The sequence below is a fragment of the Embiotoca jacksoni genome, unplaced genomic scaffold, assembly GCF_022577435.1.
Source record: "Embiotoca jacksoni isolate LCO1_2020_lvr unplaced genomic scaffold, fEmbJac1.0.p SCAF_11, whole genome shotgun sequence".
Taxonomy (NCBI): domain Eukaryota; kingdom Metazoa; phylum Chordata; class Actinopteri; family Embiotocidae; genus Embiotoca; species Embiotoca jacksoni.
This window is the reverse complement of record NW_027185241.1, coordinates 5,273,912-5,297,537: the sequence shown is the minus strand read 5'-3', so window position 1 is coordinate 5,297,537 and position 23,626 is coordinate 5,273,912. Positions and strand designations below refer to the sequence as shown.

The following is a 23,626-nucleotide window of genomic DNA, read 5'->3' as shown; positions in this document are numbered from 1 at the left end:
GTATGACAAGCTTTGCTGTCTCTGGAGTATTTAGTCAGCAGTAACAAACTGCACTTTCACTTTCCAGGTGCAGGAAATAATATCCCACAACCTGAAAAATAGATAATACAAAGTTGTGTCCAAGACTTTGAATTTGATAAATATTCCCTCAAAAAACATTTTAACTGAATAATTATTGTGTGGAAAAAGCAGTGAAACATCACAGTATTGTAGTTTTCACATCTAACTACGTAAATGATTACGATGTGTGTCCAGTTTTACGAGTTTGCTAAAGGATGATCAAACAGCACATCCTGAGGGGAACATAAAAATCCACACTCAATGTCCAACATGTATTTGTGGAGATATCTTACTTAAAATCACAAGTGTCAATCTGGTTCTGACCCCTGAGGAAAAGTTGTGAATTTATTGTGTTGGGACCATGAATGTGTTCAGTCTGTAGGAAAGTGGTGGACTGTTGGTCCAAACATTTACAGAGCCACGCCCATAGCAGGACTTAAAATATGACGTTTGTATATTGATGTCAAGTTTAAGCTTCTAACACACAGCCTTACACAACGACACTTCAATGTCAAGGGCTGCAAATATGATTGATGGAGGAATCACAGGGACACTCCAATTGATGCTATAAGGACGTGCTGAGCATGCAGGCTGGATGCCGACTGACTTGCGGTGTGAGGCTATATTATTCACATTAAATGGTGACGCAGTGATGGGTTGGAAGCGCTGTGGGTAAAACCATCAAGTCCGGGAGCGATAGAGTGTAATGTCTGTCAACGCATGAAGACCAATGTCACCGTTTTTAAAGGAACAACTTGTTGATTTATAATCTGAAAGAGGCATTTCAAGTTAAGCGTTTGTATTTGTCAGGGGGGACTAACCTGTGACAACATCACAAAACAATAATATTCTTCCATATCTTTGTGTTTTTAAAGAAAAGAGGTACCGGCTTGATTTAATACAAGATGTTCTTTTTAATTGGGACATTATGTCGAGTTCAGTTGAATGTTACATTATTGACCATTTATTTATGATTAAGGTTTATTAAAAAGGTACTACTTGGGTTTCAGAAGGCACAGATTTGACAAGATACAGATAATCAAAGATAACATTGAACCGTTTGTGAGCAAGTGAGTGTGTGAAGGCAGTTTTCATTTCACAGCTTGGCAGCTGATTTGTCAGGTTGAGGTCCCAGCCACTTCTCTCCTGAAACGGAGAACACAATGACGCAGGGTAAGAATCTCTGCTGATGATATTTTAACTTCAACCACAGAAACGGAAGAGAAAAGCCATGACACCGTTTGTAATGCTGTCAAATGTTTACATTTTCAACTTTATTCTATCTAATCTTTTTATCAAGGGGGGCTTACAGTAGAATTAGCTTTAATTCCTACTGCATGTCACAGAGAAGAACAAATAAGAAGTGCAAAGGTATCTAGTAAACATTTGTTGAAAGAAAAGAAATAAAAACAATTACAATTCAGACCAACAGAGAGAAATGACTGTGAAACGTTTCATATATTTCAGTCAGTTTGTCTGAAAATTTGCTTATGAAATTGTAGAACTGTATTCTCACCCATGCAGTGGGCGATGAGCTCAAATCTGTCAGATCCAAAAAACATCTCTGGCTTTCCATTTATGTGACACACCACCATTGGGAAACCAAATGCCTAGGAGAGAGTTAGGAGGAGAGATTTTGTTCATCACATTGTAACGTTGTCTTTTCACTAGTTTTTGAATCTACAAGGAGAGCTGAAGGACAACTGACCCCATAATTCAGTGCATCCTGTGTGCCGAGTTTAAGCTTGTCTTTGATTGCCTTTGAAGTGGACAGTTGCAGCGCTTCTTTAATCTCACTCTCTGACAATCCTGCTTTTATTGCTGCCTGCAAAAAAACAAACACAAAGACAATGTGAGAAAAATAAACAGTGCTTAATATTTTAAATGTGTCCTGGCTGTGAAAGAAGTCGGTACCTCGGACAGTGATGCCGGTTCAGTGATGTCTTTGTCCTCACTCCAGATCCTTCTCCACAGCTCGCGGGATACCTGCTCCACCTGCTTGTCTCCACCCTTCTCCCTCTCTTGCACTGCTGCCACAAATCGCATTGCAGACAAGGAGCCTAGAAGAAGAAAACAGAAGAAGACCTGAAACTCTTATTAGCTTTGCTCAAGAAAAAAACAGTACCAGTACTGTCTCGTGCAAACGTGGCCAACAAAAAGCAGAAGCCTAAAGGACATGCAAACACCCCAGGTTCACTAACTTGGGCTGAACGTATATTTGTTTGAAGAATTGGGAATTTGCATAAACATGTTTGTGAAAAACATTCCATCTAATGTTGTGAGATTGAAAACTTAACAATGCATGATCCATTTCCTCATCCTGTTTAGTATTTCCAGGAGCTGCAGAATATTCTGCACACACTGGGAAAAAGGACATTTACACTCACTTTTAAGTGATTGAGAGTTCGGGTGACGTAAGTGGAACAACCTTACGTTTATGTACCTTTTTTGAACATGGCCTCAAAGGGGTCAGACGGTAGCTGCAAGGGGACGTCAAAGTACTCTGCTAAGCGGTGGAGGTCATTGGTCATGTACATGAATTTGTTAGGAACCACACCAGGGGGCTTGTTGCCTGTCATGAAAGATACATATATTTGTTTTATGTGTGCAGCAAATTCAACAACATGGCAATTCAAAGTGATTTACAAATTGAAATTTATCAGTAAACACAGTCAATTGTTCACATGGATATGAGCAGGTGTTTACAGGTGTCTGATATGTCCTGACCTGATCCTTGCATGATGCCACCGAGAAATGCAGGGCGCAGTTGGAGCTCGATGTTCCACACGTTTCTGTATCGGCACATGACCTGAACACAATATTTTGTTTATTCATTTCTACTACAACTGCTACAAATACATTAATACAATTAGGATTGTTATTGTCATCATTGTGTTTATGTTTGTAAATAACATGTCAAATAATTTGTGCAAAGCTTTTAAAAAGCCACAAACCTCAAACCCGAGCCAAGAGTAAGGGGAAACCACATCGTAGAACAACTCGATCACTTTCTTGGAGGTCATGTTGGGTGCTGCAGAGTCACCAGCTCTTACTTGCTCGCGTTCGTTTAAAGCAAGAGTAAAGTTCTACATCCGCTTTGCCTTCGTGCAGCCTCAGTGAGTCAAAGTTCAACTGACCTGACGCATAAGCTGCACGGTGGGATGTTTGCAGGCAAACCCGTTTAGGAACAACGAAATGGCACAGACGTGTGTCGACAGAAGTCACTCGTTGGTTTCAACAGACGCGAGGTGTGCACTTACCTTACACCTGTCTAACCATTTGTTGAATTCGACCTGAGAAACAGCTTTAAGTTGTAGCTGCAGCCATAACCGGGGGTAATGTTTAAAAGACCAAATACACAATGACATCATCGCCCTCTACAGGAGAAATGCAAAATAGAGCTTAGTTATATTTCTTCTTCTACGCTACCATCTTCTTCCTCGTCTACTTCATTCATTGTTGGCTTCTAAGAAACCGCATCGGCGCATTACTGCCACCTCGTGGATTGGAGTGTGCAGGAGCAGATTTTCTGCAATAATTGTATCTCATACTAATGCTACTGCACGATTATTATTCTTTAATTATTATCATTTTACAACATATATTTTACAGCTACGATTACTTGTTGTCTTTGTGGTTTAATATCTTAATATGAAAAAAAAACTAGCAGCAACTGGCAAGGCTACATAAATTATAAATATATTATTTTCAGTAAAAAGCCCTATGCAGATTATAAAATTATTTTTGTTGCTTTGCATCTTTTTGCCCTCTGTTGACGTTTAGACAGACTTTATTCATTGGGCAGTTTGCGCTCAAATCTCTTGATTTTTGTTTGGTTCTCTAGTTTAATTTGCTCCCCCTCTCATTTGCCAATCAAACTGATGTGCATTGCAAGCTTCAATGCGAGTGTTCTTGCCATACTTTGTGAATCAGTTATAAAACTGCTTTTCATCACATTTTATTTAAAACAATTTAAAGATATTTACCTCAATAGGACAAAGAAGAGAACCAGGAAGGATACATTTCTTTTGTCTTTCTTTTGACCTTGAACTTGTATGTTGTCAGTGATTTAATTGACTGTTTGGTCAGTATATTCACACCCATATTGTGTTCCTGTCCTCATGGACATGCAGCAGATCTATCTGTTGAGGACATCACAAATAAGCAGGTAGAGTTTACTGATAAGGAAATGTAGTGCTGTACTGTAAATCAAACAGGACTTCTGCTTTTGCACCCAGTATAACAACTGGTTTCCAAATTACTTATCATGTTTTATTGTTATAATTAAATTCATATTCAAAACATTTGTCATTCACCATTTTCAGCATATTGTGTTAATTCTAATTTCCTTCAATAGTTCCTTTTGGCTCAATCTGAATCCGTCACTGAAGTGAAACTGAGCGTAAACTGTTTTTATGTCAAACATTTTACTCAAATACAATTTAAATATTCCTATTAATCTGGAATATCATTGCTATGACATTAAAATAATAATATTTTCAGAAAAACGATTTACTTTTACACTCTATTTACATATAATTCATCAAACAGGATCATAAAGATGCAACCATATAGGCTAGCAATGTCTATATTTATATTGGTGTCTAAAGTCTACAAGTTAACTTCTCCTTTTATGTCTCCTCTTGAGGACTTGCTTGATCTCTGAGTTCAGCTGTCCCCAAACTGTCAGTGAGAGCAGGCAGAAGTCCCGGAGATTTGTCACTGAAAAGTAAAGAAACAATTATCTGTGTTGCATCCTCGGCTCATACAAAAAAACAAATTTTTCATATGCTTTATAAGTCTCACCTCTCTCCATCTTTCTCTGCCTGTAAAGTCAGAGAAGAACATTAGCTTGAATCTTTTGAATGAGCATTGATTCAGTCAAGCAACTTCCACCGAACTGCGAGTTTTTACCTTCAACTTCGTTGATGTGTTGCCAACAACTTTTCTGGGTACCCCGAGAGTCTCAAAAGAATGGCTCCGCACTCTGATGGCTCTCTAATGGCACAAATGCAGGACCAAAAAAAAAAAAAAAAATGAAAATATTAAACTCAAACATCAGACAGTCTCTGAAGGATCCCAACACTCACCTTGAAGTTTTCAATAAACCCCCCGCTGCCTTCAGTTGCTCCCCGCGCACCTTCAGAGGTAGGGAGAGCAGCCAGTGACGGATCCCCCATCATACACTGGGAGCGGGTGGAGAGTTCAGCATGCAAGCTCTCCAGGAGCGATGAACGAGTACGGAGCTTCATAAGAGAGGGAGAAAATGAACAGAGGAGAGAGCAAAATTAGAGAACAAGCTTAGATATTTACTAATGAAGAGCATTAATAAATAGTGTTTCTCCCTGTACCTGCAGTCTGCTGAACTGCTCGGCCTTGTAACACGAAATCTCTGCATTGATGAGTTTGGACAAAAGGAATTCTCTCAGCTGGGAGCGCTACAAGACAAGACACCAATATTAGAATCTCACTAATTCATTGTAAGACTTCAGGTTTGCATTGTGGGGACTTGCAGAGAGGGTTTACATGCAGAACTGGTGGAATGAAAGCAAAGTTAACTGAGCTGATTAAAGGAAGGCATATGAGAACAGGCAAAGACGTTGAATAGAGCAAGGCAGACGTAACACCAGACATAGACTGAAAGGCTCATTAGTCAACAGGCTTTTGCAACAGACGTTTCGACTTTTGTAGGAAAAACAAAGGTGATACTGGTAACATGAGTTCTGTTTACAGGTCCGAGTAAGTCATGACAGTGTGAAAGTGAACCAGAAAAATATCAGGACTCTAAAACTAGGACAGCTAAGTGGAATTCAGGTGTCATTAGCTGTACTCATTATTTATGCGTGTCTATAGCTAATTACATATTAGAGGGGACTAAAATGACATGTGGTGTTCCCCAAGGTTCAAATCTGGGGCCTCTTCTTTTCAACATCTTTTTTTTATTATTTAAAAAAGAAAAATCAAAAAAAAAAAAATCAAAAAAAAAAGATGTTGAAAAGAAGAGGCCCCAGATTTGAACCTGGGGCCTCTTCTTCTTTCAAGGTTCAAATCTGGGGCCTCTTCTTTTCAACATCTTCATGCTTCCAATGGCTCAGATTATGGAAAACAACAAAGTGTGTTTTCATAATTATGCAGACGACACACATTTACATAACTATATGGCCAGGGGACTATAATCCCATACAAGGGCTGGATAAATACATTGAACAAATCAACAACTGGATGTGCCAGTATTTTCTTCAGTTAAACAAAGATACAACAGAAGTAATTGTTTTTGATGCCAAAGGAAGAATGATTGAAAGTCAGTGCTCATCTTCAATTATTGATGTTAAAAACTGCAAACCAAGCCAGAAATATAGGTATAGTCATGGATTCAGACCTCAATCTGAACAGCTTTATTAAGACAATTACAAAATCAGCCTACTATCACCTGAAGAATATATCAAGGATTAGAGGATTTATGCCACGGCACTGTAACTTTTAGCCTATTTTTTTTTTAGCTTGCTTAATGTTTTAATCACTGTTCTTAATTGTTTTAAATGTCCTTCTCTTTTGCCTTATGTTTTGATGCTTTTAATGGTTTTATGTGAAGCACTTTGTTGTTGAAATGTGCTGTACAAATAAACTCGCCTTGCCTTGATTTTACCGTAATGTGTGTGTGTGTGTGTGTGTGTGTGTGTGTGTGTGTGTGTGTGTGTGTGTGTGTGTGTGTGTGTGTGTGTGTGTGTGTGTGCGTGCGCGGGTGTGTATGTGTGTGTGTGTGGGAGGGGGGGATGAGTATTAATGACTGAAAGACAACAAAACAAGAAGCTAAATAGAAAATATGAACAGCTGCTGCTGTTACAAACATATTGTTTCTTACGTCTGTGAAGACAGGAGGATCTGGGTGGACTGGGCCAAAGGGAGGAACATCCTCTCTGGCTGTGACAGACACCTGTAAATAGGAAAAAAGAATATTAGAGCTAGATATAACAGATATATCTGTATCCGTCCATATGTCTGCAGATAAATCCAAAAGAAATTGCAGTACACAAATGCTCCAAAATGTTTGGGGTCATTAAGAACCACTCGCCATTGTGTAGTTTTTTCAACTAAGCACATGGACATGTTCATACTTCAACTGAAAATGTCCTACAGAATGCATATATTGATCAAAATACATGATTGTTTTATAGAGTACCCTACAAAAATACATTAACAGTCAAATGAAATTGATGTTTGAACATTTCAGTTTATGTATGAAAATATGTAGCCTATATTGCATATGAAATTAAAGCTAAAGCCAGTCTCTACTTTTGTCTCATTGCCCCGAGAAGCAAGAACATCACTGTATGTTTATGTGGTTGGAACAATCAATATCAGTATCAACCTCAAAAATCCACTCATTGGGACCCAGAAAAAAAATACATGCATTTTAGTGTACTATGTGTTTAAATCAGTAAGATATGTCAGTCACTCCACTTTCAGTCAACTGAAGCTGTTTTTCAGTCACCTGGTACACAGCTCCATCTGTCTGCTCCTCCTCCTTCTGAATCCTCCGGACCACCAGAAAACAGTGCAAGAAGTGAGACTTGATGACATCAGACAGAAAAGGGGTTTGGCCCTCCTGGTAGACCAATGCTACAATGTCGTTACCAATGTGTCTTTTTCTTTGTAACTGGTGATGAGGAGAAACAGAAATGATAGTCAATGCCTGTTCGAGAAACTTTTGCTATCAAGAGAAATGAACTTGCAGAATCACCGGTGGGGTGATGCAGTTATCTGACCTGCTGTGGATCGCCCTCTGTGTACGGCAATTTGGTTGCAACATGGAACATGATTTGTCTCCCATGAAAGGAAGTGAAGACTGCCTCATTTCCTGTCTGGCCATGACGCACATCCAGTCCTCCTCTGAAGCTGAGAAATAGGTAGCGAGGAGAAAAAAAATCACGTGTCTTTTTCATATTTCTTGTGTCATTTCTCCGGCTGAACGACATCCGTGTGCTTTACCCTGTGAATCCTTGCAGCCCAATCGTCTCTCCCAGAATAGAAAGGAACTCTTTAAACTCCTGGCTCTCCTCGTTGTTGGTCAGTATGTCCTCCTCAGTGAACTACAGAGAGATGGATGGTGTCTGAGAAGCAGTATAGCTATGATATTTTAGCTTTTTTTATGAAAATGCACTGTTGAGTAAACCATCAGTTCTTACCTGCCCGTCCTTTTGGTACAATACACCAAACTTGAAATTGGGAGACACTCTGTGTTCATCAAATGTGGTGATGAGTTCTGGAGCCTGATGGATGAAAAATAGAGGGTTGAAGTGGATAGACGCCCCCCCGCCCCCTTCCCAAAAAAACAACAACATTTTGACATGTCACAGAAGGACATTCAAAGGTGTAAAAATAAAACAAAAGAGTCCTGGTATTGAACATGCTGAGTCATCATCATGCTACATGGTGGGAGACCACTGAGCCACAATAACACCTGTGATATTCCTGCTGTGGTATTTCAAAATTATGTGCTGAATGTTTTTTTGTTATTTCAGAGCCTTACCTTGAGGTAGCTGACCACATCAAACTTTGAGACAGTCACTCTGTCACAGAGCATCTAGAAAATATGAGGAAATTCATAAACCCATCTTACTTTGCCAGTGTACAGATTTGAGGTACTTGAGTATTTCTTTCTAATCCTACTTTAAACTTCCCCTGATTTTCAAGGGGAAATAAAGTTATTTTTTCCCACTGCATTTTAGACACATACTGAATCGTGACTAATTGCTTTACAAATCGACATTTAAGAAATAGAAATAGAAATAAACAGGATAAAAACAGACAGAAGGACTGATTAAAAAATCTGATGCATTGCTAGAAATCAAGCAAACCAACAGTATATAAAGTAATAAATCTTAGCTCCACTTTGACCAGCTTCAAGCATAAAAATGCTTCATACATGTTAATGCATTAACAAGAATGATACAATAATATAAAAAGGTATGTGACATTCTGACCAATCACCACAATGAGTATTTTTACTTGTGATACCCAAAGTACCTTTGCTGATGATACTTCTGTATTTAGTTGTATCAGAGTATTTATACCTTTGCTAATTCTACAGCAGTTGGGATGCTGGGGAAGAGCGACATAGAGAAAACTCCATGCAGAGAGCACTCCTTCATCCTGTGAGACACAATAACACAATAATCCTTTTCTGGGATGCCATAACAGTTAACTACACGCGGATGCATTAAAAAAGATGTAAAGATCCCCTTCAGACATGCTTTAAAGCATATAAATATACTTTGCATTTAACATGCTTTGAATAATAATCTGTTATGTTTTACCTATTGAAATTTCTTAAAATTAACTCCACTATTTCAACATTATTAAATAATCCCGAATGAGCAAAGGGTTTAGATTTCTAAAATTTAAGTTGACTTCAATTTTCTCTTACTCTACTGACAAAATGTCTCTAAATGTATGAGCACTAAAATTTTCAAGTTATCTCATTGTTTAAGTTGCATATTGAAATAGTACTTCTTGATAAAAATCCTGCTCGTATACCTGTACGTCTAAAACTTAGCTTTCATGTGAGTACAGAGAAAATTTCCCCCTTCAGCAGATGAATATTAACACAATCTTCTCACCCTTCTCCTACAGAAAGGCATGAGTTTCATACACAGTGTATCAGAAAGACATGAGTTTCCCATGTTTTCAACATGGTACAAATGTGACCACATGTGATGACACATGTTTAAACACATGTGGAAAGGTTTTCATATGGGAATGGAGGAGGGCTTTAAGGGTAAGCCCATTGCTCTTGCAAAGGCTTTTGGCTATATTGCAGCGTATAAAATACAAAAGCTGTCTACTAATAGGCCAAAATACCAACCTCAGTATCACCCGTAGTTTATTCTCCTCGTCCTCCAAACACACGGAGAGAACCAGCGGGCCCAAAGATGGATCCACTGCAGTGAATGAGTGGTGGTACTGAAGGAAAAACATAAACAATACATAAATAACAGTCCAGGAAGGATAACATATTCCTTCAGAATTATAATGAAGCCCACTTACTTTTGAGCGAAAGAACTCGTGGTAGATTTTGGCCTCACTGTCTCTCTCCATGATGTCGTAGCTCTCTGGATCAAGGCCATAGTGGGAAGAGGTGGGACTCACATCTACGAGCCTCTCCAGAGGGGGGTCTATCCAGTAGCCTCCCAGTTTTGAAGGAAGGATGAGTGGAAGTTCTCCACCTATGGTCAAAAGCTGCGACTAAAATAGACACAAAGGAGCATCTGATAATGATTGTTTGGGAGAAAACATTTTATGGCAATCATGGAAAGGTCAGTGTCAATAGACATGTGGGACCTGCATATAGAGCCAGGGCTGTGATTTTTTTTGTTATTGTGCTGAAGACTAACCTTCAGAGGCAGAGGAAATTCACACCGCTGCTCATCGATCCTGCTGCCCTGATGGACAAGAGTGTTGATGGTAACAAACCTCTGCTGCTTAGACATCACTGGATACACACACTGCACAAGATCAATCACATCTTAACTCACCTGCAGCTTCTCAATGATTTCAAAGAACTCTGTGTCCTGAAATAAAAGAGAAAATAAAACATGCAGCAAGGGTCAGACAGCAACGCAATCAGAGAGAAAGGGAAGGAGAAACACAGGGCGGAAGAGGAACAAGACAAACGTTTCTCAGAAATGCAGGAGACGAACATTCATTAAATATATTTGTTTAGAATTAAAGGGAGACGGTGCACGCTGAGCATTATAATGATATCACCCTCTGGTTGCTGCTGGAGGAGATGAAATGCTTGCTCTCACTGCCAGGAGAGTCCAGGATGTCAAGTATGTGGTTCTCTGCAGATTCAGGTCTGTAACAACAGGTAGATTCACTCAACAATCTGTCACTGCTCTTAAAATGCCTGAAAATTAAGCTGAAATATTCACTGCATTAAAAAGAAACACTAAAGTCTCACCTCGTCTCATCCCCACATGTGAGTCTGTCCACACTATAAACAAGGAAGTGAGAACTACTCAGAGAAGAAAAACACTCTTCTTAAACAGACAAGTTTACTTAAATCTAACAAGGGTGTCCTTTATTCAGAATATGCAGCCACTCAATTGACTTTTTATGGAGACTGTCAGTCCTGATTTGAGACTTAACAGTGTCGTCACTCACCTGCCATAGGCGCCAAAAGTGAAACTTCTCTTTCTGGAGAAGGACATGTCATTCCTCTGTTCTCTCTCCATGGCTTTGGTGTCACTGTGAATATTTGTACATGCCAGTTTGGTAGCGAGTCAATCAGGGCTGGCTAAGGTTGAATTAATTCACTCTATCATTCTGTCACTCCTCCTCCTCTCTGCCCCCTGCCTCTCCCTCATTTAAGCTTCCCTTTCCTCCCTCTGTCCTGCTGTCAGCCAGACAGGCAGCATTAACCCTCTCATGGTCACAGGTGCAGCAGCATCAGCCACAAACCGTAAAATGGACACGGTTAGGCTGCTTCATGCTGCTTCGTCCCATCGATCCTTGAAACACTTGTGGCGGTTTCGCAGACCGACTGAGCTTAAAGATAGACTTGTAAATAAATAAAGAAATGTGTGAGACATTTTTCTCCCGGACCTGTTACCCTTTGAGTCAGTAAAAATCATCAATTATTGACAGCACACAGTGAGGGTGAGGAGATAGACAGCAGGAGAGGGTGAAGTAGAGAGAGAGGGAAAAAGGGAAGTAAGGTGGAGAGGAAGGGAAAACTAAGCAAAGAGAAAGAGACAGACCCAGAAAGCAGGTGTGCACATTTAAATGGCTTCAAATGATACGAATGACGTGATTTCTATTACTTGTTTATCTTGATTAGATCATGTTTGTATAGTTGCTGAAATAAGAATACAGGCCATGTGTTTATCAATTCACTGAAAGTGCAATTTTGGTCTTATGGTTAAAAGTAAAATACACAGTAAAAAAAAAAACACACGTGTTCATCATACTGTATGTGGCAGCGGTACTAATACAAGTATGTGGGAATACTTCCAGAAAAGTGAAAGTACTTGTTGTGCAGAAAAATGTCCTCCACCTATTTTGTTTTATGATATTTTACGATACAATAATATGTAAGCAGGATGTTGCTGTACTTGCTTGAAGTGGGACTAGTATTTTTAAATCAACTTTATATTTACACACAGTTTAGTCCTGTAGTTTCCAACCTACAACCCACCAAGATGATTAATTTGATAGGAAAGTTGAGAAGATTCTCAGTTATCAAGGTCATGTTCAATCTAAGTTTTATACAAAGGAAACTGGATTCTCTTGAGTTTCTTGAGTGACGTTTCACTTCTTATCTGAAAGGCTTGAATTGAAGAGGCTTTTTGGATGAAAGATGAAACTCAGATAAATAGGAAAGAAGAAAAAAAGCATTCAAATTTTGGGGCATTTCTTAAATCTTTGCATTTTTTTAAGAAACTTTTTCATTTGCAAACGGCCTTATACAAAAAGTGAGTTGTTATTTTTTAACTGGAGGGATGGCTCGATATTATCATTTACCAATACAATGCGATCTATCAATACACAGGCCAGTTGGCTGATATTTCAGAAGTTGGTGCCATAGATGTCACATAAAGGATCAATGAGTCAGACAGACAAGAGTAACAGTCAACATAAACAACCCCTCTGCCCCCTGCACTCTCTCTGCTATCAGTGGATGCGTTTAAATATAGACGGATGAAATGTGGCTTCCCCCCTAAATGAAATTTCTGTTTGGTGGAACTAGTAGCAACTCATGTCAACAACAGTTCACAAGAAGAACAACTGCATAACAATGCATGATATATTTTTCATTGTAAAGTTTGTAATGCAATTTTTTTTTATCTGAACAGCATAAGGTAAATGTAGTGCAGTAAAAGAATAAAAAAAAAAAAAGTGCCTAAAAATTGTATTTAAGCACAGCAATTATAACTAAATGTAATTTGCATCAACACTTTTCTCAAAATATTTTCAAGGTAAAGTTAAGTTGATTGAGAGTAGACTGCTTGGATCTTAAATGTCTGCAGTACAGAGACAGAGATGCACACCTTCTGAGACATGTTTTGGGTTTATTCTTTAATACTGTGAAGTATATTATTGAACATAATGAATAATATATTGGAAGTAATTTATATAATTTAGAAATAGGTTGTTGTTTTTGATAAGATATCACACCACTTTTTTCACAATCTCTTTCTTTCTTCCTTTTGCAGATTTATTGGATGACATTTCACATGTTATGTTGCTTATTATTATCTATTATGCTCATGTTTGGTTTCCATTAAGTCCTGTCCCTCTTCATTGGCTTGGAAGCTTTTTGTTTTTACCAGTTTCACACTGTCATTTCAACAGCAAACATTAAAGGGTTTTTACAAAATTACCATTTTCATTTTAATTTGAAATTGTATTGGTTTCTGCATAACAACACCATAGGAAATGTAAGTATATTTAAGAGTGAACAGTGGAATTGCCGGATCAAACTTGAATTATCACAAGGCTATAATGTTTAATCTTGTTATGCAAAATTATAATGTTGTCCGATTAAAATCATGTTGATTTTAACAACAAACAAAAACAACAATAACTGATCTATTTGGCAAAGAGTGTAAATGTAAGTAGTCTAGAAATTTGTTTACATTCCACCACAGTGAATTATATTTTAGATTAGATTAGATTTGACTTTATTAATCCCACAGTGGGGAAATTTATTAATGTAAATTTTTTGTTATTGTGTGCACCTTTTTTTTTTTTTCCTATGCTGCTGTGACGACTAAATGTCCCCACTGTGGGATTAATAAAGTCTTAAATATAGTCTAAATCAAAATCCTTTTGTATAATTTTAAACTATGATCATGCCTAATGAAAATGTATTTCGCTTGAAATGTCACTTTTCTGCCAATAACAGTCCATCTTCTTACTGAACGTCTCTAATAAAGAGATGTTTGTGTCTGTCTTCTTTACAATTGGTTACTTATTTACAGAAAACAAATTCAAAAATTTCAAATGCCTTTCTATCCTTTACTTCACGTTAGTCTACTTTAGTGGGCAGGACAACAGCCTGTAAGACGCCAGATGAGTGGCTACTAAAAACGCCACTCAAATTGTATTACGCTCTCATTGGTCACAATGCAAAAACCAACACCGATAGCCCCGCCTCCTCCCTTTGCAGCAGAGAACCGCGCGGAAGTTGGTTTGTGGAGTGTTGACGGGATGTTATGAATTTATGAACAAATAGTGTGAAGCACGAAGCCACTTTGCTGTATTTTTTTTTTCCCAGACCGTTTGGCATCCCGTTGCAGAAACAGAAGGACGGGTAAGCTCTTGGTTTGGAAGGAATTACATGACACACGCTTTAATGCAAAGAAAAAGTCCAAGTTAGCTAGCTAGCTGGCTAGCATCGATAATTAGCCACCGACGTTTAGCGTTAATTGTCAACAAAGCGTACAGTCTCCTGCTTTCTAAAACGTTTTCGCCACGATAACGTCTACCTAATATCATCGATTCATTCATTTTCATCGTAATGTTATTCGGTGATTTTTGCTCTGTTACTTAAACCTGCATTGTTCGGCTAGCGTTGTTTACGGTGTTAATTTGAAGACTCTAAAAGGTACTTATTCATGACGTCATTTATCTATCGCGGTTTTACTTTTTTTTTTCTACGTGAGGCAAATGTTTGTATAAAGTGTGACTATTTAGCGACATGTAGAGATCCCAGCGAAAGAATGAGTGCTGCGATACTAAGTGGAGCCATCCCGTCTTGTAGTAAGAGTCTTGTAGCGAGTATGTCACTCATTATACTTTTATTGTTGTGGAACTTCACGTGTTGTTGTTGTTGTTGTTACCTGTCCCGCCCGCAGTTGGTCGGAGCAACATGTTGGAGTGCGGCATGCTGAAGCGGGATAGAGAGGCTCTTCGGAGACACTCAGCGGTTCTGTGCGACGACCTGGTGGTGGATGAGCTGTTCATTCAGTCACTGCAGGCAGAAGCCATCCTCACCGGGAACATGGCAGAGAAGATCATGGTATGTTTAACCTAATAAACAAGCCTATCAACGATCAGTCAGCAAAGGTTTCAGCTGACTTTTCACAGATTTGTAGCTTTGACCTGTTACAGACTTTAACAAACTGGTTAAGAAGGCCGGCTCCATCATTGGCTGCAATCTGGACAGCCTGGAAAAGGTGGTGGAGAGGAGGACGCTGAGGAAACTATTATCCACATTGGATAATCCTGACCAGCCTCTCCACCACCTGCTGCAGGGACAGCGGAGCACTTTCTCCAAAAGACTCCTCCAGCTCCGCTGTCACAAGGACAGATACAGGAGATCATTCCTGCCCACTGCAATAAGACTGTACAATAACTCACCTCTGGCCAAATCCATCACACAACAATAACACCGTTGTCTGTTTTTCTTGGTTGTTTAAATATTAAAAAAAAAACAACTTTGCACTATTGTTTAGTTAGTTTTAATTTAATTATTCTATTTTATTTTATTCTATTTTATTGTATATACTGTGCATTTTTATATTTAACATTTTTTACTGTTATTTTATTTCTTTCCTGTATCTATAAATGCTGCTGTAGCGAAAAAAAATTCCCCTTGGGGATTAATAAAGTAACTATCTATCTATCTATGTAGAGCTTCACTGTCAGGTACACCTGCTTAAATTGCTGTCAGCAACTGTTGGTTTGCTTGTCAGCAACTTTGGTAAAGGGTATGGTCAAGTTGTTTTGGGCTATGGTTTACACCTGTGTTTCCCAACCTAGTTTTGACAAACATTTATGATTGACACCTGATTTGGTACCTGTAAACTAAGAGTGTCTGGTTGAATGAATGCTGTTTAATTGTTCAGACCCATCTTTGTAACACTCAACTGTAGAGAGTCAGCAGTGGGCAATGACTGAAGAGAAAACTTTCATGATAGTAGATATAGAGATATAAACATATGTCATTTAGATGTTTTTTTTCAATCTGGAATAATGTAATATCATGGTATGGAATTAGTATTGTATTTTCCTGTTTTTAAAAACTGCATTACAGTAAAGTGATATAATTTTCTTAACACACTAGATTATTCTTGCTGTTCTATTATTTGCTTTTCCTCACTTCATTATATCTGCATTAATGATGATTATTTATCAAAAATCTCATCGTGTAAATATTTTGTTAAAGCACTTGTGGTCATCCTTGCAACATTATCTCAACATCATGATCGAGGTTTTTGGACAGAAATATCAAGACATTTGACTTTGTCCACACTTGGACCACAATGGATGTGAAAATAGTAAACCTAATATAATATAATATGAAATCTTTTTATTGGTCTTTAGTGTTCTGATCATATCTCCTCTACTCTAGGCACAACAAACATCTCGTGCACGCAGCTGGCAATTGCTACTTCTCCTACCAAAGCGAGGACCCAACGCCTTTCGCAGCTTCTGCTCAGCTCTCCAAGTAACTGAGCAGCAGCACCTGTGCGACCTGCTCACACAATCACCAGAGAACGATGGCAGAGAGACGCATGTGGATGTGAGTGTGCACCTCGTTGCGCATCAGAACACAACACGCACAGCACAAAGCTACAATATGCACAGCAGATTGTTTTCAGACTTGCAGTTCTTAGACTGTTTTCTGCTCGTATATTATTCAGGCAGAGGAAGAGGCAGAGGGACAGGCAGGGCGGCCAATGGAGAGAACAGAAAAGAAGAGAGAGGTGAGAAGAACGCATATAATCCTCAACTATGAAAACTGCAGGCATTGGCACTGTTTACAGTTTTCATAAGATTGTACAAAAGCCAATATCAGGAAAGCTTTTTATCACTGAATGTCTTTTAAGGTGCTTTCATAACTGGTAGCTCAATTACACATGCTCACAGTTTAAAGAAACATGTTTTAATAATAGTAAATTTCAGTGATGTGGTCTTTGCAGACATCTTCAGTAGACAGAGAGGAAAAGAGCGAGAGGACCAGCAGCTCATCATTCCCAGTCCAAGCCTCAGATAGATGCTGGGCTTCAGAGTCATCAGTCAGAGAGGAGGACAGGAACAAACAGAGACAGAGGACAAAGAAAAGAGGAAGAGATGAGCACACAGTTGTGAGAATCACAAAATTCATACATCTCATATCATGCATCCAGGTGAACTGCAGAGGTAGTCACACAGCAGGCAGGAGATTCCCTTAAAGTTAATTTAGGACTTATGATGTCATATTCCCACAACAAACAACAACAGCTGCTGCTACAGTAAAGAACAGCATCCTTCTTTATCTGTCTAGTGTGGTCTCTGTTTAGCAACGGATGTTTTGTCTCGAATGATTTGTGTATTAATTTTTTATTTTCAGAGGTTTGTGAACTCTTCTCTACCATTTCCAACTCAGGAAGAAATTGCAACAAAGAGAGTGAGGACACATGGTGAGTGGTGCTGCAGTGTGACCTGTGAACATTCAGGTTAAAATAGGTGTCTCTGTGTCCAATGTTGTCGTCAGTATTTGTTGCCTTGGAGACATGAGGCGGTGTCCAGACAAAAGGGTTTATAAACTGTCCAGTTTCAAGATTGGTAACTGAATATACTTTTACACAAATACATTTTGAAGCCAACAGCCACTTTATGAGTTTAGTCTGTTTATTATTTGAATTGTTATATGACCTTATCACTGAGAAGTGTAGGAGGTTTGTTGCTCTAGTATGAAGCTACTGCCTGTACCTGCAAGCACCACGCCCCAAGAGTGACTCATTCACAGAATTGTAGTACAAAGTTTGCTGCCATACCAGTGTTCACAGAAGCATTCAGTGATGTGAGAACTTTCAATAAGCAATGTAATTTTTGTTTTTGTTTTTATCTAGCAGAGATTACCATTGTGTGTTTGTCTGTGTCTGTTGTAGAGTCCATGGAGTTCAGTCTTGATGCAGACAGTCCCATCAACACTCCTGTTCTCCCATGCATTCCTGACTTTTACGTCTCTCACTGCAAGCAGGTAAATTACCTCCCTTCACCATTTTAACTCTGTTATACTTTACCCCCTTAAGAACTCAGTGTCACACCACCTATTTGGATATGAATACGTACAGAGCACAAAATGTTGTAATATAGTTTACATTTTTAAAAGTAATTAAAGATCTGTGTGATATATTTTGGACTCATTGATACACCTTCTTCATCCCCACCTCCCACCCACCCCTTCAGTCTTACAGAATGAATTCATCCCCTCGTGGCTTTGCTTTGGTGATCAGTAATGTGACCTTTGACTCTTGTGCTGCCCCTGACCTTGACCCCAGGAAGGGAGGTGAGGTGGATGATGAGGTCCTCAGGAAGGTTTTTACAGAGCTGGACTACATAGTTTCCACCCACAGAGACCTTACTGCTCAGGTGAGACACACACAGACACCTGAATATGTGGTTACAAGATGTTATTTAGTTGATAAACTTAAATAATAAAAGAGCAGCTAAATATGAACCTGAGCGAACAGTCTTGAGAAAGTTACTTGTTGTCACTGTTCATTTAAATACTTCTATTTAAGACCTGGTGTAGAAAAGGTGCTTTAAGGTACAGTTTGTTTAGCCCAGTTTCTCTGCTCTACTGCTGTCGGAGGAAGGTGGCAATGTTTTCACAAAGCAAACACAGTTCACTTTTAACTATTTTATCTCTTTCTGAGAAAATCAGACTGGATTTTTTTGTTTAGTCTTTGAAACGGCACGTGCTGGAGGTAAGACTTTGACTTTTCTTATATGTATTGACCACACTTCTTTATTCTTTGTGCAGAGCATGAGGGCATGCATTAAGACTTTTTGCAATCGGACAGAGCACCGGACAGTGGACAGCTGTGTGGTGTGTCTACTCTCCCATGGAGTAGAGGGGGCCATATATGGTACGGACGGACAACTCCTGCCGGTGAGTTTGTCTGATAGTTGACGGAGTTCATGTATATTATAAGAGGCAACTTTGTTCAGACTTTTAACACCTATCACTTGGTCGATTACAGCTGGAATGGGTGTTCGAGGCCTTTGATAATGCACACTGTCCGCTGCTACAAAACAAACCAAAGATGTTTTTCATCCAGGCCTGCAGAGGAGGTAAGACTTTGTAATCAGGGGAGATTGTTGGGCAGAAAAATGACACACTAGACATGGTTTAGGGACTACATAGATACAAGCAGGTTTTACCCGAGTTAAACGTTTCTGACACATTCTGCTACATTATGAAACACAAGAGGAGAAACAGGCGCGAGCTTGTCCTTCCACGTGGCCAGATGTTGTCTGCTGTCACTGCTCTGACCACTGGGAGTGTCACTGTGGGTGGCAGTTTCAAAGCTGCTCAGTCCCAGATGTTGTGGATTGAGCCAAAAAATATTGTCATGTGTCCATATTCTGCGCAAGACTTGGACAATATATAATACAAATGCAGTACAATAAACCTGAAATAAATCTGTCACTTAATGAACTCCCAAAAATGATTCTGGCCCCGTGATCGAAGTTATAATCTGGCTACAGATCTGATAATGACAAATCCTCAGCGCCTTCAGGAGCAAACCGAATTGCTTCACACACCCCTCTCTCCACCACAGACCCACCGCAAGGTTGCTGCTGAAAGGCTTTTAGAGCCACTGCCTCTGCAAACAGCTTCAGTGAAAACCAATGTTTGTTTATTTCCCGTGTTTAGGGTTACATCGGTTTTGAAAATCCTGTAAAAATGTCTCAATTGAAAATTTGTGTTATGGAAGTAATAATAAGAAATAATAACAAAAATGGGCAGGCTGAAATAACAAGACTTTTTGGGTGTTTTGGTATGTAGAAGATGGGGACTTTCTTTCAACTAAGATACATATATGTTATGGAAGTTTGCCTGTACACATAAAATCAGTGTATATAAATATGGTCCTTATATGATGGTTACAGAATTAGTTTTTTGTATATTAGAGAGTTGCAGAAAATAAAGAGCACTTAAGTTGAATCCGAGACATGTTTAACTCACAGCTGTTTCGGGGCAGTGAACACTACATATCTGGCCGTGCACAGACACGTCTCTGGCCACCAGTAAATGCAGCATAGCGCACACTATTCAAACAAAAATTAGTTTGAAAAGAGAGAAATAAGGCATTTTAATGTAAGATTTTCCTCAGCTGAAAGTTGAAACCGAGTAATTTTATCTACCTGGTTGGGCTGACCAATTAAAACCTTTGTATGGGAAACACTGAGACAGACAACTGAAAAATACTGCAGAAATACTTTGTTTAGACTTGCCGTAATAGGCCAGACTCATTTAAACCGAAGACAAGTCTGGGACAATAGAAAAATTGTGTCAAGACCAAGACTGAGCTGAACTACTTCTGCTGTTGTATCGCACTAAATATTAAAAAGAACTGTTAGAAATTGGGGATTAAATTGAAATATTTTGTCCTCCAGATGAGATGGACTGTGGAGTGGAGCAGATAGACGGGCCCGTGAGGACCTGCTCACCAAGCTGTGAACAGCGGGATGCTGGGAGGGAAGGGCAGGGGGATGCAGACTCCAGACAGAGGGGGGACATGGGGACACCCAGGATTAAACTGCCCCAGCGGTCAGACATGATATGCGGCTTTGCATCTCTCAAAGGTCAGAGAATTTGTAAGTTTGTCCAATTTGCTATTCTGGGGTGGATTTATTCATGAAATGTGCAACTGTATTCATTAACTGAAAAGCTCTTAAAAAACAGTAATCTGAGGGGAAATTAATGAGGCTCTAGTGGTGGGCAAAAATGGACCTTTAATTTAATTTTGTATTCTCTAAAAGCTGTGATATGTTCTTAATATCGAATGTTAAATAGATATTACTTGCTGTCCAAGTCCTGGATTTTATGTTTATTCTGTTGTGCAAATAGAAATGTCTACTCTGGAGAAATATTTGCTCAAGAGTGTTTACAAAATAATTGTTCTATTAAGTGTTAGAAAGGTAAATACGACAATTATCTGTGATATTGTGCTCATTCCATCTTGCGAAGAGTCTCAATGAAAGAGCACCTGCATGTGATCACAACAAAGACCCAGTCATTGTCTTCATACTTGTGATACTGATATTGATATCGCACAGTATTACTAGACAGCACCTGAGCTCTGCTTCCTTGTCATCTTCATGTGTTAAGCCTTTATTGTTTGGTCTCTTCCTCCTCAAGGCACTGCAGCCATGCGAAACACCAAGAGAGGATCCTGGTTCATCCAGGAGATCAACACAGCACTCCGCCTGCATGCCAGAGACACACACCTGGCAGACATCCTGGTGCAGGTGACCACATTTGTCACTTCATGGACTGAAATCACAGTATGAAATGTGCCTCTTTATGCGGCTGTACTCTTTTCATCTTTATTTCTCCGTTACCAGGTGAACAGTCGTATCAAGGAGAGGGAGGGTTACGCCCCGGGCACCGCCCACCATCGCTGCAAAGAGATGTCGGAGTTCACCAGCTCGTTGTGCAAAGACCTCTACCTTTTCCCCAAGTACCAGCCCCAGTATTGACCACGCAAATGTGCACACTCGGATGTACGCGCACACACACACACACACGCACGCACGCACGCACGCACGCACGCACACACACACACACACACACACACACACACACATACACACACACACACACACACACACACACAGATCATTCCGTGTGTTGAAACTTCTCAGCAAGGGCAACGCAACTTTTCATCCCACGCCAATTACTGCCACACACTCGCACATTCCCCTCGATTACAACTTCACATCCAAACAGGATTTATCCATTCAAACCCACAGACATGCAGCCGCGCATACGCTCACAGAAATCTTGAAAAGGAAAAAGGAGCAAGCATTTGTTAATCTACGTGTTCTCAGAAATGGGCAACGTATTAGCATACAACATACTCGTGTATCTGTGTCTGTGTCTATGCCAGTTAGAGGGTTTAGATGTTAATCCTTTTCAGTCAAACTGCACAGCTACTGTCCCTTTTTTTTTTTTTTTTTTTTTTTAAATGTATTTCGTACAAAGATCTATTTTTGTGGCTTTATTTTGTACCAAATGGTTTTTATAAGAAGTTTTAAAACCCATTCTTTTATTTGTACATAATGTTTGTTATACGTATAGACCATTTCTTGTTTGTAGTATAGTCACAGGCAGGGGGCAGCGCAGCAGAGACAAATGAAATTCATATCTACTATAGTAGAACTTTAGTGGCACTTAAAATGGCACTTACTGATGGCACTTTGTAGGTTGCTTTCTTGAAGAAATTGTATTTTCTTGATTCCTGTTGTTCTGGGTTTTGTACCCTCATGGTTGAAATGCTTTGGTTAAAAGTGTCAGCTAAATGAAATTTAATGTAATATCTCCCTTCCATCAATATTATTCATTCCCCTTGTGGGTGAACATGATCTTTGCTCTGAAGACTGCAGATGGCAATAGGTAGTAGACAGCTATGTTTATGATGTAATAGGTTTTTAAATTCTCTAAGTCAATTTTTCCTCATATTTTGCCATATGAAGAGGAAAAACACCTCAAGGGCAGCTTCAAAACTAAATCTGGACTTGTTTTTTTAACCTTAAAAAACTGGACTCCGCCCACTGATATCCAGTAAATTTGACCTGTCCCTGTCAGGGTGGTGGGCTTTAATGTGGTGCTACTTGTGGGGTCACTCACCTACAATTTGAACTCTTACCTTTCTGCTAACGCTGACTCCAGTGTTGCAGATTTAGTTTGTCTCCTTATTGTATTTTACTGTGCATAAGTTTAAAAGATGTCTTCCATGAACAATATGCAGCTTCTTCCAGCAGACTGTGCCACGTGAGGATGATGTCTTGGATACATTTACGACCGTGTTGGTGCTTTCACAGTATATTGAATTGCTTTGGCACCCCTTTTGAAAGACATTTATTTCTCAAGGCTGTGAGCATTGACGGTTCCCAGAAAAGTCCAGACCAGGAAAAGTGTATAAAGTTACAACAGTGTTGTCGGAAGGAAAACAGAATGTGTGGTGGAAACGGTATTGCAAATATGCTTTTAAAAGATGCTGTGCGTGAGCTGGTTATGGGAGAGTTTACCCTGGTCTGGAGCTTATTATGTTTCAGTTTTTATAATTAAGAAACATCCTTTTCATGAGGAGAGTTGAAGTGGTGTTGAAGCTTTTCTGCGGGGAGGGAGGGGGGGAAGAGGTGGGGGGGGGCGCTGGGAGAGATTTCATTTCTGTCAACACCAATAATTGCCAAATGTTCTATACAATAAACAGGCCATGGGTTGGAAACAAGACCAATTTTACTTTTCTTTTTTCTTTTTTTTTTCCCCCCTCAAAGCTGCATGTGCAAAAGAGTGTTTCTGCATTTCCCTTTGAGTGTTTCTGTGAACACGTTAAGTAGCATGTCGCGCCGCGAATGCGGGGCATCTGCACGAATGTACACTGCGGCCGCTCCTGTGCATGCTCCACTTTATTTGATCCTCCTTGTTGCTGTGTTTGTGTGTGTTGTTCCCGGCGCACAGCCCGTCCTCTCCGTTCTCAGGTATAGTATAACTGGCTCCCCCCTGTTCCGCTGCGCTCAGGTCTCTCCATTGCTGCGGCTGGGACGTATGTATCTC

General features: G+C 39.5%; 3 protein-coding genes across 6 annotated transcripts; 1 reads left to right on the top strand and 2 right to left on the bottom strand.

The window, feature by feature from the left end:
- Window positions 1-950: 950 nt before the first annotated feature.
- LOC138194090 (glutathione S-transferase kappa 1-like) lies at window positions 951-3,410 on the bottom strand. Its single transcript, XM_069142528.1, has 7 exons — window positions 3,015-3,410; window positions 2,788-2,869; window positions 2,504-2,632; window positions 1,975-2,120; window positions 1,769-1,885; window positions 1,577-1,670; window positions 951-1,206 (listed from the first exon to the last, which is right to left on the bottom strand). The coding sequence occupies exons 1-7, from the start codon at window positions 3,081-3,083 to the stop codon at window positions 1,157-1,159; spliced, it is 687 nt and encodes a 228-aa protein (XP_068998629.1). The 5' UTR covers window positions 3,084-3,410; the 3' UTR covers window positions 951-1,156.
- A 911-nt stretch (window positions 3,411-4,321) lies between these two features.
- Window positions 4,322-11,297, bottom strand: rap1gapl (RAP1 GTPase activating protein-like). Its single transcript, XM_069139156.1, has 19 exons — window positions 11,227-11,297; window positions 11,024-11,056; window positions 10,828-10,918; window positions 10,596-10,631; window positions 10,455-10,502; window positions 10,108-10,305; window positions 9,926-10,023; window positions 9,135-9,213; window positions 8,591-8,644; window positions 8,247-8,330; window positions 8,050-8,150; window positions 7,827-7,956; window positions 7,553-7,717; window positions 6,923-6,994; window positions 5,412-5,498; window positions 5,151-5,306; window positions 4,975-5,058; window positions 4,867-4,886; window positions 4,322-4,782 (listed from the first exon to the last, which is right to left on the bottom strand). Exons 1-19 carry the CDS (start codon window positions 11,295-11,297, stop codon window positions 4,692-4,694), a joined length of 1,698 nt encoding a protein of 565 aa, XP_068995257.1. The 3' UTR covers window positions 4,322-4,691.
- A 2,950-nt stretch (window positions 11,298-14,247) lies between these two features.
- Window positions 14,248-23,188, top strand: casp2 (caspase 2, apoptosis-related cysteine peptidase). Of its 4 annotated transcripts, none has more exons than XM_069142520.1 (13): window positions 14,248-14,377; window positions 14,922-15,085; window positions 16,421-16,591; window positions 16,713-16,775; window positions 16,992-17,156; window positions 17,402-17,471; window positions 17,943-18,034; window positions 18,244-18,426; window positions 18,821-18,949; window positions 19,041-19,131; window positions 20,461-20,649; window positions 21,206-21,315; window positions 21,412-23,188. In XM_069142520.1, the coding sequence occupies exons 2-13, from the start codon at window positions 14,936-14,938 to the stop codon at window positions 21,544-21,546; spliced, it is 1,548 nt and encodes a 515-aa protein (XP_068998621.1). In that variant the 5' UTR covers window positions 14,248-14,377; window positions 14,922-14,935; the 3' UTR covers window positions 21,547-23,188. The 4 variants fall into 4 exon arrangements, with proteins under 4 accessions (XP_068998621.1, XP_068998620.1, XP_068998622.1 ...); XM_069142519.1 differs by having other exon boundaries at window positions 20,461-20,661; XM_069142521.1 differs by lacking the exon at window positions 16,992-17,156 and having other exon boundaries at window positions 20,461-20,661.
- The last annotated feature ends 438 nt before the right edge of the window (window positions 23,189-23,626 follow it).

Excerpts from the sequence above, each read along its gene's own strand:
- rap1gapl (XM_069139156.1), bottom strand. The coding sequence starts at position 11,297 with ATGGAGAGAGAACAGAGGAATGACATGTCCTTCTCCAGAAAGAGAAGT. Across the intron at positions 8,645-9,134 it reads CTGCTGTAGAATTAGCAAAG|ATGCTCTGTGACAGAGTGAC; the intron begins GTATAAATACTC and ends CATATTTTCTAG. Across the intron at positions 5,499-6,922 it reads ATCCTCCTGTCTTCACAGAC|CGCTCCCAGCTGAGAGAATT; the intron begins GTAAGAAACAAT and ends CTTGTCTTGTAG.
- casp2 (XM_069142519.1), top strand. The coding sequence starts at position 14,936 with ATGTTGGAGTGCGGCATGCTGAAGCGGGATAGAGAGGCTCTTCGGAGA. Across the intron at positions 19,132-20,460 it reads CATCCAGGCCTGCAGAGGAG|ATGAGATGGACTGTGGAGTG; the intron begins GTAAGACTTTGT and ends TTTGTCCTCCAG. Across the intron at positions 20,662-21,205 it reads TCTCAAAGGTCAGAGAATTT|GCACTGCAGCCATGCGAAAC; the intron begins GTAAGTTTGTCC and ends TTCCTCCTCAAG.
- LOC138194090 (XM_069142528.1), bottom strand. The coding sequence starts at position 3,083 with ATGACCTCCAAGAAAGTGATCGAGTTGTTCTACGATGTGGTTTCCCCT. Across the intron at positions 2,121-2,503 it reads TGAGGCCATGTTCAAAAAAG|GCTCCTTGTCTGCAATGCGA; the intron begins GTACATAAACGT and ends TTCTTCTTCTAG. Across the intron at positions 1,886-1,974 it reads AACCGGCATCACTGTCCGAG|GCAGCAATAAAAGCAGGATT; the intron begins GTACCGACTTCT and ends GTTTTTTTGCAG.